Source organism: Mauremys reevesii, linkage group 16 (genome assembly GCF_016161935.1).
Source record: "Mauremys reevesii isolate NIE-2019 linkage group 16, ASM1616193v1, whole genome shotgun sequence".
Classification (NCBI taxonomy): domain Eukaryota; kingdom Metazoa; phylum Chordata; order Testudines; family Geoemydidae; genus Mauremys; species Mauremys reevesii.
Window position 1 is genome coordinate 26,384,013 of NC_052638.1, and position 19,819 is coordinate 26,403,831.

The 19,819-nt window shown below is 41.0% G+C and overlaps 1 protein-coding gene across 4 annotated transcripts in view; it reads right to left on the bottom strand.

Annotated features, from left to right (window-relative positions):
* Window positions 1-19,819, bottom strand: part of LOC120384350 (transcription initiation factor TFIID subunit 4-like) — a 195,573-nt gene that overhangs the window by 83,285 nt on the left and 92,469 nt on the right. For all 4 annotated transcript variants that reach the window (XM_039502951.1, XM_039502949.1, XM_039502950.1 and 1 more), the window contains one exon: window positions 7,411-7,467. In XM_039502951.1, the coding sequence (XP_039358885.1) occupies window positions 7,411-7,467 (57 nt within the window). The remainder of the gene's footprint in view (window positions 1-7,410; window positions 7,468-19,819) is intronic.

Consider the following 19,819-nt stretch of genomic DNA (forward strand, 5'->3'; position numbering starts at 1 on the left):
GCTAAAGCCTGATCCTTGGGACCCTCCTCCCTGGCAGGGTCCCAGAGCTGAGACTCCAGCCCAAGCCCAAAGACCTACGTCTCAATTAAACAGCCCGTTAGCCCAAGCCCTGTGAGCCCATGTCAGGTGGCATGGGCCAGCCTCAGGTGTTTAATTGCACTGTAGACATACCCTTTGACAATCATCCATTTAAATGGTGTACCCTTGGACAAACAGACAACTGATGCTCCAGGTAAACAAGATTTCTTTTGTCCAAACTCTAGAGGGGTGGTAACTACACAACAGATCACTCAGTTGGGGATTTTGAAATGAAACTGAGCAGGAAGTCACCTGACAAAGGGAGTTTGATGTTATAAAAGAAAGGGACTCTCACTGATCTTTTTTTTCAGGGCGGGCAGGATGGGAGAAAGACTCCATAATGAGAAGCTACATGTTGAAGGACTGGGGAGAGGAAAGATCCTGGACTCTCTAGAGGACTCTAGCCTATGCACAAAGAATGACCGAGTGGTGAAGAAACTGAGGCAGGGAAATTGTGTTTTGCAGTTGACTTTCCATTCTTTCAACTCTCTATGTCTGTGTATCCTTATGTTAAGTAAAGAGTAATTTATTTTAAACTGCTGTGCAAAGTCTATCTGTGTGTGCTTGTCTGCTTCACTATCACAAGCTCTTCAAGAGGTGAACTATAAACCCAGAGCACCCATATGGCTGGAGTTCTGGGAAAGGGTGTGCTTAAGTTATGGGGCAAGCTGAGGGATCAGCACTGATCCTGGGGGTGCAGGGCAAATGGCCCATGAAGCTCAATTTCCGTTGCCCCATCCTCAACAAACGCCCTGGAAGAGCTTTCTCATTTCAGATGTGTTGTTACTGCTGTGCAAATATTAAAAAGGTGGGCTGCTGGCACAGATAAGGATAATATCTCTGGAGTGCACTCAAAGTGAAATTCTGTCCCCACTGAAATCAATGGGAGTTTTGCCACTGACTTCCATGGGGCCAAGATTTCACACCCACGGTGTACAGTGCATCTGAGACCAAATTCTACCTAGGGGTTATTTAAACTGATCTGGGCCCTGGATGCATGCCCTACTATCCTGTGTTCATAGTGTCTTCTTTAAGTTTTATTACTATGTAATATCCTTCATTAGTGATGACCCAAAGATTTTAACCTAGTTAATCTATTGGGATGAACAAATTCAGCTATTTCACTTTCAGCCTAAATAAGAATTTCAGTTAATGGACACTGAATATATAGCAAGTTATCCATAACAGAAAGGATGCTCAGGATCTCACCTCCTCTGTCTTTCTTTGAAACCATTTATATTATTAATTACTAGGTGTTGACTCAATTATTCCTAATCTTTCTCTAATCTTCCTAGCACTTATATAGTCTGTTTTATGTCCTATTTAATGAACCCTTTTTATGAACGTTAGAGAACTCATTTCTCTAATACATATTTGTAGTTGACTTTCCATTCTTTCAACTGACTGAACAATTGCCATCATATTTTTTAAAATTTGATTTTGAAAGGTTTAACAATGTAATAAAATGTAAATGTTGTCCACGAATATTGCTATTCCTTGCACAGTTTCAACTGACAATCACACTGGATCTTTCTTATTCCAGAATGTAGCCTAGGTTTAAATACTCATGTAGATCAGTATACAAGTGAAGAGGAGCATTTGTCTTGCAATAAACTAGCTTAAAGATAATGTTGCATCACTTTGTTAAATAGGTTTAACATTAAAATACACTTACTGGTCACTGTCTTGTCCTTGTCAACAAGGAGAGTTGCATCAGTTTAATGAAGGCATGAATTTTAATTAAAAATTAAACAAGTGTAAACCCCTGCTTGAACACTTATTTTGATTTAGCCTAAAACTAAACCTTAATAGACGACTCAAACAAAAATAAGAGTGACCACACAGGAGTTTGCATAAGAATGACTAAAACAGTGCAAGCCTGTGTGTAGAGAAAGCCCCCACTCTCACAGACAGAGTCTATGGTAGGCCTATTATAACGAGGTTAGTTATGATGTTTAATAATTTTTTTAACCAAATTTAAAACTGGTTTGGGCTAATTTGATTTAAAGAAGATGTGACTGTCCAGAGGTCCTAAGCATAAAAGAGTACCCGTTGCTTTATTTATTTTTTCTTTCCCCTATCTCTTCCTATTATAATTTTTTCCTATATTTTGATAGCTTTCTTCTCAACTCTAAAACTAGGTATTTCATCCATTAGATTTGTCTTCCCCATAAACCATTGCTAAGCCACTCCTTTCAGATGTCACCTTTCTCCCCTTAGATACTTCTCTCTCATCTCCCCCATTGGTCCCATTCTCTGCGCATCATTGTCTTTATTTCTAGTGCCCACACCTTGGACTTCTCTCTGCTTCTAAAGTCTCCACCCACTTTGACTCTGAAGGTACGTCTACACTACGGGATTATTCCGATTTTACATAAACCGGTTTTGTAAAGCAGATTATATAAAGTCGAGTGCACGCGGCCACACTAAGCACATTAATTCGGCGGTGTGCGTCCATGGTCCAAGGCTAGCGTCGATTTCTGGAGCGTTGCACTGTGGGTAGCTATTCCGTAGCTATCCCATAGTTCCCACAGTCCTCCCCCCTTGGAATTCTGGGTTGAGATCCCAGTGCCTGATGGGGCAAAACTCACTGTCGCGGGTGGTTCTGGGTAAATGTCATCAGTCATTCCCTCCTCCGGGAAAGCAACGGCAGACAATCATTTCGCACCCTTTTTTCCCTGGATTGCCCTGGCAGACGCCATAGCATGGCAACCATGGAGCCTGTTTTGCCTTTTGTCACTGTCACCGTATGTGTACTGGATGCCACTGACAGAGGCGATACAGCAGTGCTACACAGCAGCATTCATTTGCTTTTGCATGATAGCAGAGATGGTTATCAGTCATTCTGTACCGTCTGCTGCCATTGTAAATTGGCAATGAGATGACGGTTATCTGTCGTTCTGTACTGTCTGCTGCTGTCATGGGTGCCCCTGGCTGAGGTCGACCGGGGACGCAAAGACAAAAATGGGAATGACTCCCCAAGTCAATCCCTCCTTTATGGTATCTAAAAATAGATTGCATAGAATATGGGGCTAGTGTACTAGAGAACCAGTGTATCGGAGAACCAGAGAGCATAGCTGCTCCGTGTCAGACCCCGCAGAAATGATGAGCTGCATGCCATTCACGGGGGTGCCCCTGCAACAACCCCATCCATTGCTTCCCTCCTTCGCCAACTTTCCTGGGCTAGCGTGGTAGTGTCCCCCCAAGTTGTGTCATGAAGTAATAAAGAATGCAAGAATAAGAAACAGTGACTTGTTAGTGAGATAAAATGAGGGGAAGGCAGCCTCCAGCTGCTATGATAGTAGAGGCAGGACATTAAACGGTGCGGGGGAGAGGAGCCCAGCATCCCGCTGTTTTGATAGTCCAGGCAGTACAGAAGCTTTTTTTACACATGAAAGGGAGGAGGCTGATGAAGCTCAGCCCCCAGTTGCTATGATGAGGACGGTTATCAGCCATTCTGTACCATCTACTGGGAATGACCGGGAATCATTCCTATTTTTACCCAGATGCCCCCGGCGAGCCTCACCTGAGGCCAGCCAGGAGCAGTCACGGGCTGATGACGAGAACGGATACCAGTCCTTCTGTACTGTACCGTCTGCCACCGAGGAGAGGGGAGAGGATGCTGCTGTTTAGCTCTCCAGCACCCCGTCTACCAGCAGCATGCAGTAGACATAGGGTGACATTGAAAAAAGGCGAGAAACGATTTTTTCCCCTTTTCTTTGGGGGGGGGGGTGAAGGGTGTAAATTGACGACATACACCCTGAAACACCTGGGAAAATGTTTTTGACCCTTGAGGCACTTGGAGCCCAGCCAAGAATGCAAATGCTTTTCGGAGACTGCGGGGACTGTGGGATAGCTGGAGTCCTCAGTCCCCCCTCCCTCCCTCCATGAGCGTCCATTTGATTCTTTGGCTTTCCGTTACGCTTGTCACGCAGCACTGTGCTGAGTCCCTGCTGTGGCCTCTGGAGATTTTTTCAAGTGCTTCGTAATTTCATCTTCTGTAACGGAGCTGTGATAGAACAGATTTGCCTCCCTATACAGTAATCAGATCCAGTATCTCCCGTATGGTCCATGCTGGTGCTCTTTTTGGATTTGGGACTGCATCGCAACCTGTGCTGATCAGAGCTCCACGCTGGGCAAACAGTAGATGAAATTCAAAAGTTTGCGGGGCTTTTCCTGTCTACCTGGCCAATGCATCCGAGTTCAGATTGCTGTCCAGAGCGGTCACAGTGGTGCACTGTGGGATACCGCCCGGAGGCCAATACCATCGATTTGCAGCCACACTAACCCTAATCCGATATGGTAATACCGATTTCAGCGCTACTCCTCTCGTCAGGGAGGAGTACAGAAACTGGTTTAAAGAGCCCTTTATATCGATATAAAGGGCCTCGTTGTGTGGATGGGTACAGCATTAAATCGGTTTAACGCTGCTAAAATTGGTTTAAACGCGTAGTGTAGACCAGGCCTGAGTTTACCTGAGATGGATCCAAAGCACAGTCCTGATCACCCTACAAATGAGGATGAAGAGATAATGTAAAAATGTTTGGGTGGGTAATAGAATGAATATGCTGGTGTCACCCTTCAAATACAGGTATATCAACAGCCCTGAAACATTATAGATTTAGAGAGCCTGTAATCCCTTCCAGATAATGGTAAAATTCTCAAATCTTTATCAAAAGAAGAGCAAATTTATGACTTACAAGCATAAAATATCAATGATGCTTCACAAACGCCAACACTATCCAGGAAATAAGACTAAGCTCCAAAGCGCTGTGCATAAAATAGGAGACTTGGGGGTTCTCAGCATACCTGACTAAATAATAGTGTCTAACCACCAGCCAGAAGGGCAAATGCGCAACAAGTGTCTTCAAAATCCAACATTCAAGTCATTTATATTGATTTCAATTCAGCTAATCTTCCTAAAGCTAACAATATCACCTTCATCAGTTCACAAAATCTGGAGGAAGACCCAAATCTCCTCTTGAATATAGATTAACTGCACATTTAAAAGTAGCAGAGAAGTTATAAAACTGAGATTTTTTTTGAAAAATTAATTCAAGGTCTTTAACTTCAAATAATATAATGCCCCAACTACCATCTGGCTAGTATATCATCTTCTGTATTACAAAGTCGGTCATTTTGTCTCAGTAGTACCAATGCAACTGACAGTGTCACTATTCATTCAGTAACTGATCCAACTAAACTATATGTAAAAAAAAGCTCAACTAAAACACGTCACTCCTACTTACGTTTTGTACTCTCCACCCATTTTGGGGACATTCATTGCAAAATATATTTTAAATAAATATTAAAGATATTTAAATATTTGTAGGTGAAAAGACGCTCAGTAAACTGAAGAAAAAAAAATTACTGAAAAATGAGTCTTATCTTATAGTCATATGGTTTTAAATATGTAGAATTAAATTCAACTTCAGACAGAGGCAGAGAGCCAGCAAATTATGCACTTTCATTAGAAGGGTGGGAAACAAGGCAGGGCTATTGTACAAAAGAACAGGGTGCAGCATTTTGAAACAGAAAACCCGGTATCCATTCTACATTTGTTCATTCCAACAAGTTACCATATTCAGGAACAATTACTACTTTAAAGTCACACCGCAGTTTGATCTCAGCATTACTAATTAGATTACCACCAAAATACTTGCTAACTCAATAATAAAGCAAGATTATTATTTTTAAACATTTTCTTCTATTCAAAAGTCTGTACAGCATCACTCCCTCTAGTGGATCAAGAAATGCAATGTATATCAAAATTACTTTGAATTTCTCACAGTAAGAAGAAGAGATGCTCATTGCAGTTGATCAGAGCAAAAGCAACCAAATCTACTAGACAGTACGTCTTTCAGCACAGCAATAAAGAATTCATTTTATTTCAGTCTGATTACTTGCTAAAACGTGTATTTTTACTAAAAGAGACCATCATTTTTCCTTCCCCTGCCTACCAATTAATTAATAAGAAGAGCACTCAATGAGAGACTATGGCACCATACTGCTAACGAATGGCAAATATTTCTAGGATAGTTTACTTACAACAACAAAATAATAAAAAATAATTAAATCTACAAACTAGCTTAGCTTTGCAGGCAGTATAAACTACAAATGTCTGAATAGTGCCTCATTCTCGCTTTCAACAGTAGAATAGCTTTTGTGGTAAACTTAACAGCCAGTTTTGCTACATTTCATTAACTTCAATTATTTTTATATATTTTCAAAACTGACTTTCTTTTTGTATCTATGCCTTAGTATCTTTGTCAGTAGCTGGTATGACAATTCCAGGGATTTTCCAGGAAAGTAGTTGATTAGTGAAATTTTCAAAATATTTTCAAAATCCTTAGTCAAGAAAAGCAGCTACACATGGCAAAAAGTTTAAATGAACTCTTTTTGACATTTCTTCTTCATTACATATTTCACATCTATTCACAGTAATTCATGTCATGGAAGAAATTTATATATATTTCATCTACGTACTTCAAAAAAGAGCAGCTTTTTTGCTTCTCACTGTATATACAAGATCTGTATAGCTATGAGAATTATAAAACACTGACCACACAGAGCTAACATAAAACAGGGAAATAGGTAAAATATTTGTCAAACAAATATCTCTGTATCTATTATCTCCGAATGGATGTCATTAATACAGTTAATGGAATTTAACTTCAGCTAACAGGGATTGGGTTTTCTGGGTATTATACTGATATTGGTTTTTTAAATAACAATTGCATATAACATAGATATTTTATATCTTTCTAAATAAAGTTATGACTTGATCCTTTTGAGTAAGCAAGAGGCAGGCTCCTTAATTCAGTGTGAATAAAGCATGCTCAGCACCTCACAGAATTGGACCTTCAGCTATAATATCAAAACTTCAAATGCAGTTATTTGATGATTTCTAGACTACAGGAACTAAGAATGATGGCTGAATAAAACATCAAGTTTAAAAACATTGTTACAAAAACAAAAACTAGTAACTAAAGTAACACATTTCTAGGAAGTGACATTTTACAGAAAGACAAAAGCATACATTTTCCACCAAAATCTAATGCTGCTGTCATCATCAACAACCCAACAAAAGCTACAGCTACCTAAAATGGAAATGAAAATGTAATGTATGGAAATATTCTCTTATAAAATCTCCTTAGGCTTCACATGTATTAATGTATTAGTTTGCAAACATTAAGATCAAAGGCAAAGCAACAAATACATCCTAAAAGTTTTAGTCAGATTTTTATTAACGATATACAAGTAGCAAGGCATAAAAAATTAATATGTTCAAGCCTTGAAATGTCAAGTGTAATGATCTCTAGCTCTGCTTACCTCCTTTGCTTTTTGTTTCAGCCTAGCTTGCTCTGGGTCTTCTTGCCTTGAGCGACTCTACATGTTTAAAAAAAATGGGAAAAAAGGTTAACAGATGGTTTAAGAACCCCTCATCTGTTGCAGTAAGTTAAAAAATAGCAAAGAAAAGAGAACAGGATACAAGGTGTCAAAGATGGGATGCTTAAAGTCATAGAAGTGCAATTTCAAGCCTGTAGGCCTCACCCAATACACTGTTAAATATTCAGTTGTAAATAAAATCGACACTGTAAGTTTAAATAAAAAACCCAACCTACTTCTGTTATTACCAATTCTAAAGTTTCAAGAGAAGTTTAGATTCTGGCTATTTAATACATACACATGCATTTGCTATGAAACAATTATGTCCTAACTCAGAAAAGAAAAACACCTGATAGAAGCATCATTCAAATATTTTACATTATCTTTTATCATTTATTGATTTAAAATCCTTCACAATCAAATAATTATACTCAAATATTTCATTAACAGAAACATATTCTAAGGTTAAAACTGGTTTCGATACAGACTGAATACATCTATTAGAAAGTCCTTGTCTCAGCTACCATCAAACTAGCACAATTAAAAATGTGAGCATTCTGTAAAAGCATACTGTGTTTACTGCATAAAAACACATATTTAAGGCTCAGCCAAGACATGACACCTTTCTATTAATTGTCAATCTACAAACTACCAGTGAAACCCTCCTTACAAAATATTTTCCCTTCAGAAATAGAAATAAGTAGCTTTCAGATGCAGAAAGAATAAAGCTATATGGTTATATATATGTGATCCTTAGAGTATCTCTCTATAGGTATTTATATATTTGTATGTAAATACTAATAACTAATTATTGCCTGAATATTTTAAGACAATTATGTCACACATTTAAACCAATATGCAGACACTAAATATGTATTAAAGGTCAACAGTAATGAGAAATTCCTTAATTCAGATTCATGGAATTCAGTTATCACTCAAACAAAACAAAACAAATTTAGAAGCAGATTAGAAATGTATTATTGTCGTTTCTTAATTTATTATATGATTGGCTAAATTTTAGATAGTTACGTATCAAAACCATATCCAGTCATTGTTAAAAAACCTGTGGTTCCCATATGAACAATTATTCTTGTTTGACACATGAAAGGTGTAATTATTTATTTGTATATTTCTTTGCATATTAAGTTTCCTGCTATGTCATTTACACAAATACTAATGGAACAGTAGTTCTATCCTTTTTCTTTCCTCCACCTTTCCAACTTGGAGAAAGATCTGAGGCTTCGGAAAAGAAAGAGTGAATAATTTGCAATCACATAGATGCTGCTTTTTGTGTGTTTGTGGGTGGAACATCTTATACTGTGCTCTCGTTAAAAATGTAGGAAGTTAAAAGTCCATGAAGAAAAAGCAAATGGAAAGCACGGATTAGGAGCAGGAAGAGGCCAGCTCCTAGCATGGCAGACATAGCTGTAGGGAGTTCTGACTATCTCGTAGCTGATATTCTCTAATGTCCTGGGACAAACACAGCTACAACACTGAATTTTGGCAGGTAAGGGAAAACTCACTCTGAATTTACTGTACTGTTTTTTAACTGGGATTATTTTTCCAACTGGTACTGCATGTAGATTAAACTATGATGCCAAAAAAAAGGGACCAAACTGGAGGAAAGGCTTTTTCAAGATTTGTCTGACACTGTCATCACACATGCTAGCTTCATCTTCCAATAGCACCTAGCAGTGATTTTGTGGCTGCTGGCATAGTTAAGGACAGCTTGGCTAGAGAGCTTCTGGAGAACAGGTAATGAGAAGCAGAAGACTATAGATCTCTAATGACTACAAAGTTAAACCAGCCAAGATAAAACTTTAAGATAACATACAGAAGGGGACTTGAAACTACAGCGATCAGGCAAATGCAAAAGCTCACGACAGGTACATCAGTCTAATCAATTGTTAAAGTAGAAGGCTGGGAATAAGGAGATCTGGGTTCTATTTTCAGATCTGAGAGATCTGTGAACCGATTCAGCAAAGCAACTAAGAACTTACTTAAATCCATTCCTACTCAGCAAAGAATTTAAACATATTTATTTGGCATGCAGTAGGGTGTCAATTTATGCTTTGCAGAAAAGGGATGGACTTAAGCACATACTCAAGGGCTTAGCTGAACAGGCCTTGCTTTGTCACCTAGTACAACTCATTTAACCTATTTGTGACTCAGTATCTCCATGTGTAATATGAAGAACTGCTACTGAGAAGGACAGTTTGGACCTCGTTTGAGCAGAATTTCTCTAGAAGTCCCTTGTCCATCCAAAAGCCAGGCTGTCAGATGCTGTGTTGGGGTGGGTTGATCCTGCCCCCTTCAGTGACAGTAGGTTTTGAGGTTTCCGTGGCTGGGAGGCCACCTGGAGAGTCATCATGAACCAGAACCATCTTGGCCACCAAGGAGCTATTAAGATTACTGTCACCTTGTCCACCTTGATTTTCATGGAGACACGTGGTAGGAGAGGGATGGGAGGAAAGGCCTACATCAGTGAGTCTGACCATTGCACTAGGAAGCCATATCCTCTGGATCTGCGTCCCTGTGCATTACAAGATCAGTAAGCAGGGCATTTCTTGTTTGCCTGCAAGGGCGGAAGGGGCCCAAGATGGGAATACCCAATGAGGAAATAACTGTTAGGCCACAGATGAAATGAGCATCCATTTGTGGTCCTCATGCAAATGCCAACTGCTACGAAATTCAATGTCTTGGTAGGTGGATTGCAGAGAGGGTGATCTGATGTTAGATGCACCAGTTCCATAGCTAAACTGCTGTGTGGAGAGTGGTGTGCACCTTGCTTCCCTGCACTTGTTTATATAACATACAATGGTCATATTGTCTGACCTGATTTGGACATGAGTGAATCAGATTGAAGGCAGGATTTGCTTGCATGCTCTATATAAGGTCAAGGAGATTGATGTGTTGTGGAGTCCAGGAACCTTGAGACACATGGTCATCCAAGTGCTTTCCCAGACAAGAGGAGATATGTCTGTGACAAGCGTTCCTGTGGGTGGGGTGGGAGTAAAAGGAACCCCCACAAAAACATTGTCAGTCTTCTCCCAGCAGGTGAGAGATACTGGGAGGAAGTGAGACTCTTGTCACTTGTTCAGGGCACAGACATTTCTCAGCCAGGGACTGGAGGCTGCACAGATGAAGTCTGGTGAGTGGGGGTGTCTCACATATGCTCATGATGCTGTGTGGCTTAGGGAGGACTAAGCAGGCCCAGACTGTTGTTTGAGAACAAAGTTGAATTGGGATACCGAGGTCCTTTACTGCAAGGAATCTGTCCTGTGGTAATTAGACCCTGGCCGCCTCGGGTCCAGGACTGCTCCTAAAAATTCCATAGACGTCATAGGTTTGAATTGGACTTTCCTGGGTTTACTTGAAGATGCTGGGAGTGGCAAAGGGCAAATATGACAGTGAGTGCTACCTGCACTTCTCAATATGATCAACCCTTGAAAAGCCAGTTGTCCAGGTACGGAAATATATGGTAGCTGTGACAGCAGAAATGTGCTGCTACCACAGCCATGTAGAAAGGCCGAAGAGGAGAACCTTGTATTGAGCCCATTGTAAAACACAGGAATTCCCTGTATGCTGGGATATCTACATGAAAACAAATGTCTTTTAAATCGAGCGCCACAAACCGTTGACGACATTCAGGGAGAGGATTATAGTGGTTAAGGTAATCACCTGAATCTTGAGTGGCAGATGAGGACATTCAACTACCTGAGATCCAAGATGGATCTCCAGCCCCTCGGGCTTTTCAGGGATTAGGAACTATTTGCAGTAAAAGCTCTCCTTTCCCCTTGTGTTGAGGAGGTACTGGCTCTATTACCCCAGTTGCATCAGAGAATCTGCCTGCTGTTTGAAAATTATCTTGGGAGAAAGGTCCCTGAAAAAGTATGGGGAAGGGACTTTTGGGGAAGGGATAGATAGGAGCTCATCTGTAAATAGGCAGTTGATATGATGTCCAAGACCCATTTGTCCAAAATGTTGCCACCTCAGAAAGAAATGGACCAGACAACCACTAACAGGGGTGAGTGAAGGAGACATCCCGTCAAAATGCTGTCTTTGTGGGTGGCTTGGTCTAGGGAGGGAATGGTTAGAGCTTTGAAAATCCGTGGATATCCGCTTCATATCCATGGATGTGGATGCTGATATCCGCGCATCATTTTTGCAGGTAGTGGATTGGATGCAGTTAAAACTGCACAGGGCTCTACTCACCACTGGCAGTGCCTGGGGGAGGGGGGGCGCAGCACACTCGGGACCAGCAGCCGGGTGGCAAGTTGGGGTCGGGGCTGTCCAGAACCCGCTCACTGCGCCACTTCCTGTCCAGCAGCTTGGGCCCCTCGGGCAGCACCAGCATCCCCACCATGGCCCCTCCCTCTCCCATCGCTAGCCCTTGTGGACAGTTTGCTGTTGAGGATGTGAACACAGGGAAAAGACAGCTAGCTGATCGCAGCTCAGATCGCGGGTTGATCCTAGTGGATGTGGATCGGATGCAGATCCACTTTTTTGTATCTGTGCAGGGCTCTAGGGATGGTGGTGGGTCAGTGTATCTGCCACCCTGTACCTTGTGGCACTTTCCCAGGTTCACAGGGTTTGTGATGGTAAAATGGCTGAGGGGCTGGCCAATAACTCTGCTGCAGTGCCTTAGAGACTTTTCAAAGAAGCACCAGGGTATATATTTCCAAGGAATGGAGGGTGTCATGGGAGTCCTTTACTAAGTGAAATGAAAAGGTTATTATCCTCAAAGAGAAACCTTTACTATTGCCCAGACTTCCCTGGGAAACCCCAATGACTGCGGCCATGAAGCCCGTCTCATGACCACCAAGGTCTCCATGGAGCAAGATGCAGTGTCTGCTGCATCAAGCTTTGCTTGAAGGGATGACCTGGCTACTAATTTCCCTTATGACAGGTTTCAGAGTAGCAGACATGTTAGTCTGTATCCGCAAAAAGGGAACAGGAATACTTGTGGCACCTTAGAGACTGACAAATTTATTTCAGCATAAGCTTTCGTGGGCTACAGCTCACTTCTTTGGATGCTTAGAATGGAACACACAGAAAAAAGAGATTTAGACATACAGAGAACATGAAAATGTGGAAGTAGCCATGCCAACTGTAAGAGGCCAATCAATTGAGATGAGCTATCATCAACAGGAGAAAAAAAACCTGCTGATGATAGCTCATCTCAATTGATTGGCCTCTTACAGTTGGCATGGCTACTTCTACCTTTTCATGTTCTCTGTATGTCTAAATATCTTCTTTCTGTGTGTTCCATTCTATGCATCCGAAGAAGTGAGCTGTAGCCCACGAAAGCTTATGCTGAAATAAATTTGTTAGTCTCTAAGGTGCCACAAGTACTCCTGTTCTAATTTCCCTTTGTAAAGGATAGCCTGGAACTGGTGTTTTCATTCCTGTGATAATTTACTAACTAACTCAGAAAGCTTGTTATAGTTAACAAAGTATTACTTCAACATAAGTGCCTGGAATTTTGCAATATGGAATAGTAGGCTAGCTGAGGAAAAGTTCTTTCTGACGAAGAGATCCAATCTCTTGGCATCCTTATTCAAAGGGGTAGATTTTGGTTCATGTAATCTCTTCCACTCTGTGACCACTGGCACCACCAGAGTGGGTCCAGGTGTGAGAATAAATTTTCTGCCCCCTTTGAGGGAACAAAATAGTTTTTGGTGTGGGGATGGAAAGAATGTCAGATGTCACACTTTGATGTGAGATGTGACTCTTCGAGGTGGAAGGGGACCCCAAATCCCTGCTAACTCATTACAACTGTAACTAACTAGGGAGGGAAGCCTTAAGGTGTCAGACCCTTTGGTAGCCCTCACGGGCCCTGAGCCAGAGCCCAGTGGAGTGGGAGGGCCTGGGCTTTCCTACCAACTCCCGTCTGTATGTTGAAGGGCCCAATCCCTGACCAGTAGGTGATATTCCCCATGAGCAACAACCATCACAGCACCCCCACAGTGAATACTCATAAGGATCAACATTTGAGGAATTGCTACAGATAACAGCTATGATCTTATGTTTTAAGGTGTAAAAAAAAATTTTTTTTCCTGACCTGATCAAACAAAACCAGGTCAGGAGATGAAAGTTCAAGATAATCTGAAAGAGATTCTTAAAGCAACCGAACTATTCCCTGCAAAGATCCAGAACAAATAATAAAAATGGTCTGGAGGTGAAAGCAGCCAGCCAACTCCCACACAGAACTAAATAAGAGAATTTCTTCAGTGGTGAAGACATATGGTAATGAGTGGCATTAAATAGGTAAACTTATAGTTAAAGGTGAAGTTGATACCATATTTAGAATAATTCAGTGGATTTATGGTTCCGCTACTAACCCATTATTAAGTCTTTATTTAAAAAAAAAATAAGCCTGACTGCCATTAGAATAACTAGAATCCAGACTTCATGTTATATGGCTCACTGCTGCGATCAGTAGTGGCCTTTCTTGCTTTAGTGCATCGGTCAAATGCAGGAACTTTTATCTACCCTTCTTGTCAAGAATTAGACTTTTTAACAGAACGTTTGAAGTGAACTCCTATTTTGCACTGGTTACTGGGTCAGCTTGCAACTGCTAAGAGATTGGCACTGTATAAACAAAAGCCTCAGCACACACAGTTTGAAATGCATCAGGGAAAATCAAAAATGATAAAACAACAATTACATTACCAAAGGAACATACTTGCATTGGACTGGAAGGGAGCTTCTGGGCCTTCGAGTCCAATCCCTTGCTACTACAGGTACCCTTGTCACGTAATCCTATTCATAAATGTATCAAGCTCCTCAAGCCTCCTAATAAATGATCGTTTTCAGTGTAATGACAAAAGATGAAATCACCTTGTAGTTAACCCACCTTAAGCTAAAGCCCAAGTAAACAGCTGTGTCTGGTCTCTGAGGGTCATCCAATGCAAGTTCTGCTGTTTTGACCTGTAGTAAGAGCAGGTTCCTGATTTAAGGACTATCCAGAGTGTGCAAAGCTAAGTACTCCCAGGAGAGGCAACTCAATTGATTTCTAAGACCCTCAGAAAACATAATGAAGAGCACAGTATAAAGATGCAGAAATAGAGGGATCTCAGCTGTCACAATGGCTTATAGGGTGAGAGGTGGTCTCTTAGGTAGGTCTTATGTGCGTCATAACAGAATAAACCCAACACTTGGATTGGACGCTGAAGCAACTAGGAGGCTAATGTAATATGTTTGATATAATTTAGACTACAAAGAAAATGCCATGATGCTCAACACTAGAAGAAGCTTCCCATTGACTTTCAGAGGTAGCCCTATATGCAGCATGTTGCAGAAGTCTAACAGGGAGGTGACAGAAGAATAGATCATTGAAGCAAAGCTCCATCTTAAAACTAGTTAGATTTCCCCCCACCAAAAGTACTCCTACTAGAATGCTGTTCCAGGACCTCACTCCTCTGATGGTTAGAAAGCTTTGCCCAATTTCCAGCCTAAATTTACTCATGCCCAGCTTATATACATTTATTTTGTGCCAACACTGTCCTTTAGCTTAAATAGCTCTTCTCCCTGCCTGGTGTTTACCTGCCTAATGTATTTGTAGAGAGCAACCATATCCCATCACCTCTCAGTCTACGCTTTGCTAGGCTAAACAAGACAAGTTCTTTTAATCTCCTCTTGTAAGACAGATTCTCTATTCTCCTGACCAGTCTAGTAGAAAGCCTTCATTTTAAAATCTGAGATTTTTAAGAAAGGTTTCTTCAAATGCTGATGAAATCAAGACTTAAAAGCATATAAGCTGTCCGAAATGTGTCATAGCTAACTGGGGTGATTTGATACGCTACTTTTAAAAACATCACTGGCTTCTCTTCACACTCCATTTCAACTGTAAGCTTCTTGTCCTTGCTTCTCAGATCCTGTACAACTTTGCTCCTGCTCAGCTCTTGAACTCCTACTTACCACTCTACTCTTGTCCCTTTTTGCTCCCTTCTCGCCTTCTTCACTCCACTTCCACTCAAGCTACCTGACTAACAACCTCCTTTGTGCTCTCTTATTCTGGTCTCCAGGACTTCTTCCAGGTCACCCCTTTTACTTGGACCCTTCCCCTCCAATCTCAGTCTGCCACATCTCCACCCTCTCTGTCCTTCAAACACAAACTTCTTTCACAACCTCAAAGCACGGAAGCTCTAAGTAAAGTGGATATTAAAAATATAAACTTTAAATCATGAAACTTTTTTCAGGCACCTGTTCACCACCATTCAGTCACTTCAGTTCCTTTTGGAACCCTTCCCCCATCATTCAACTCTGTGGCCATGTCTAGACTAGGAAAATAGCTGATATATTTTAAACGTGATCTAACATATTTTAACTAGCACATTTTTAAACCCTAGGCTTCCTCCTAAGATTCCCTTTGAGGGTTGACCATGACCAGCTAACATGTTTTTAAAGTTGTTAACCCCACCTCTTAGAATTTAAGAACACGTTCATTAATTACTTAGCTAACATGTTTTTAAACACGACCTATTTTCCTAGGCTGGGCAGGATGCTATTTTGTCTGGGTAGTCTGTAAGTTCCTTGGGGTAGGGGCCTTGTCATCTTACTTATCTGAAGAGCACTTGGAGCTTTAATATACATAATAAGCTTTGAAAATGTGATTCACTAATGTTAAGTTTAATGTATGTATTCAAAATAAATACTTAAGGGGGGGTTTCAAAGCACATTTTGTCAAACTTCTTTGACAAAGGCGCTTTCTAAAACCTCAGCTTTTCTTCCTAATATAGTGAAGTATTATTAAATAGAATGACGACCGTTGCTGCATTTTAAGGCAGGAGATATGCATCCCATGGAGCAGCGGTTCTCAAACTGGGGTTCACGGACCCCAAGTCATGTCCTGCTCCAGGTGTCCGCAAATCATGTCTGGTTCCAGGGGGGGTCTGTGAGTCATGTCTGGTTCCAGGGGGGCCCACGAGTCACGTCCCGGGCTGCTGGCCCCGCTGATCAACTCCTCCTCCTCCCCCCAGTGCCTCCTTTACTCTGCGAACAGCTGTTCAGCAGCGTACAGGAGGCGCTGGGAGGAAGGGGGAGGAGCAGGGATGGGGCACGCTCAGGGGAGAGCAGAGGTGAGGGAGAGGAAGGGCAGGGGGGAACCAGGTGCAGGGAGGTGGAGGAAGGGGTAGTGTGGGGATGGGGCCTGGGGCTAAGTGGGGTTAAGCACCCCCAGGCAAAATTAAAAGCCGGCTTGTGGGTCTGCGAAAAATTTTAAATCAAAATGGGGGTCCTCAGATTGCTAAAGTTTGAGAACTGCGGCCATAGAGTTCTTTCTTGCAGTTAGACAGCGTTTGCAGTTTTTTTAATGAACAAAGTTTACAAGTTTTATGTTTATATTTTAGTTGAATATATCCTCCTCCTATAGCCATTTTTTCAAGACAGATAGAATATGAATAATTATGCATAATATTATGGTCAGAATTATAATCCCTTTGCTCACAGTTCAATAGGTTGTTACAATTTATCCACACAATTTGTAAAATCAGTGCTGCACTACATTTTACATTTTATGTCATTTACAAAAATGTAAGATATACCACTAGATTCAGAACCACTTTGGAGCCTTAAGCTTAAAGGACTTGTGCTTTAAAAGCTCTCAGGGCTAGCATGTGATTGTCTTCTGCTTTCAGCAAGCACTTCCATCACAGTCTAGCGCTAGGCACTTATAACTTCACTTTTTTTTTAAATCTATATTGGGAGACTTTAATGTTTCAAATTCATCTTTTTCATTAAAGGTAAGAGTCACAAGTGTAGGTGCTGCACTATTGAGAGCCACTGCTGTGCCAACAGTTTCAATTTTAAACCTATTTTTCCCATTGATGACATTAGAACTTCACCCACGGCTGCACCAACTTATAACTTTCACTTTTCATTAAAGAAGTTAAATTGGCAACATGAAACACTTTGCTTTCACATTAGCTGTGTTAATAAAAAGTGAAAGTTAAAAGCAGCATAGCTGAGGGTAAAACCATATTCAAAGTTGTGGTCACACTGAGGTGGCATGCAAAAGAACACGTCCAAAAGCTGTTTTTTTTTGTTTTGTTTTTAATTGTTAAAATAATAGAAAGTAACAAAATTTCAAATCCCCTAGAACTAAGCCCCCCACTTTCTTATCACAAATGAGTGGGCAGTGTCAGTTCAGAAAGGAGTCCATCTCACAAAAAGCAGTATTGCATCAATTGTCACGCTCATTGTTAGTCTCAGGAGACAGGAAAAGGATTAAATGAGCATGGAGATTTAACTCTCCTCTCACTCAGAGAGGTGGCTCCTACAGAAGAGGATGGAAGCCCATCGGCAGCACTGTAGTAGGGAAATCTGCTATTGCCACTATCTGTATTACATCTGTTCAGTGAATAGAGAACCGTAGCCTTGAGTGGTGTCAAATTCAGCACCATCCGCAAGCACTAAAATTAACTTTATAAACTGTACCAGAATATAATCCTTTATTCACTAACCTAGTGACAATTTTTACCAAAAAGAGGCTATGTAAAAATATACTACACTCCTATGATTGTTGTATTTATTTTTAATACCCAGGAATTTGGTACTACCATAAACACTAAACAAAAAAATACTAAAATGGATGGACTAATAACTGAGTAGCCAGGACCTGATAGTATGATATATGCCATTCAATTAAACGTATGGTGAGAAAAATTCATTTGTCAATGTCACACATCATGTGCAATGCAGCCAGTATGATCACCTGAACTAACATTTTAAAGTAGTTTTATAAACAATTTTGAAATGGTCACCTTCCTTAAATACTGTAACATGGAATATATTTTATTTCTTAATTCCTTGGACATATCTAGTGTAAAAAGCATGTGACTATTCAAATATCCATTTAGAAATAATATCAATCCATGATCACCAACTATGGTTTCACATTGTGTTTTCTTCTGCCACCAAGAGCATTTCTATTATTGACCACATATTCAAAATCTTATTCTACTCTCACATGTAAACCTTATACATCCCAGGTTATTGAGACAATAAACAAAAGAAACAAATAAGGCCCAACACTTTTAGTGTAATGCAAAATCGGTGTTCTGCTCTCTTAGAAATCCCATACAAAGCAGACCACATTAAATGTAGAGATAAATTCCTCAGCTGATTTCAGTCTGGCTTTTGACCTTTTTGTTGTCCTAAGACTGCTCTTTGCTGACTCTCTCTAAGAATGTAATTTCCCCCACCCACCACTAACAGATTCAAAGGATCTCTCCCTTCGGCATCCAGAGGAGAGCAAAGACTAGTGGATCCTGACTAGAAGTGCATACAAGGTGGAGAGCAGGCTCTGATGCATGTTTCCTCTGTAGGGTTTGGGCTCCATGTATGCAAAGAAGGTGTGGCCAGCTGTGGTATGGCATTGTTCTCTCACCCCAGCATTTTTCACCAGCAAGACAAACCAAAATAAGGTAATGTTGATTCAGCTGCTTTCAACTACCTGAAAGGGGGTTCCAAAGAGGATGGATTTAGACTGTTCTCAGTGGTAGAAGATGACAGAACAAGGAGTAATGGTCTCAAATTGCAGTGGGGAAGGTTTAGGTTGGATATTAGGAAAAACTTTTCACTCAGAGAGTGGTGAAGTACTGGAATGGGTTACCTAGGGAGGTGGTAGACTCTCCTTCCTTAGAGATTTTTAAGGTCAGGCTTGACAAAGCCCTGGCTGGGATGATTTAGTTGGGAATTGGTCCTGCTTTGAGCAGGGGGTTGGACTAGATGACCTCCTGAGGTCCCTTCCAACGCTGGTATTCTATGATTCTATGATCTTGTGTGGATCCTCTTGCCACAATGTGAAACCCTCCCTTGACAACCCATCTCCTCCAAATTTATGTTTTCATATTGAACTCACTACCATGGTGTCTGAGCCAGAGTGAGGGAGTCCAAGACAGGAGGTGGCTGGGGATCACAGTGGGTTTTGGGGAACAACCTCACTCCAGCTACTTCTACCAGGGAGAGAGTAGAAACACTGGGGAAAAAACCTGTGGACTTGACCTATTCAGCTTTCTCTATCATCATACTCACCATATCACAGACATACACCAAATTTCTTCTATGGACAGGTTACTCCATAACCGCCTGTTGTATGGTTTGTTGCACTTCCCCCCAAAGCATCTGGTACCGGCTCCTGTTAAAGACACGGTACTAGTCTAGATGGACCCCTGGGCTGATCAGGTAAAGCAATTCCTATAGTCCTAAAATACTAACCTTAAAAATGAAACTACCACAGTCCTGTGACTGTACTTTTATTCATAATAAACCACATCACTGTTAGAAAGTGTCTACCTGTGATCGATCAATTTTACATCTGCAATACAATGAAAATAGTATAGGAATC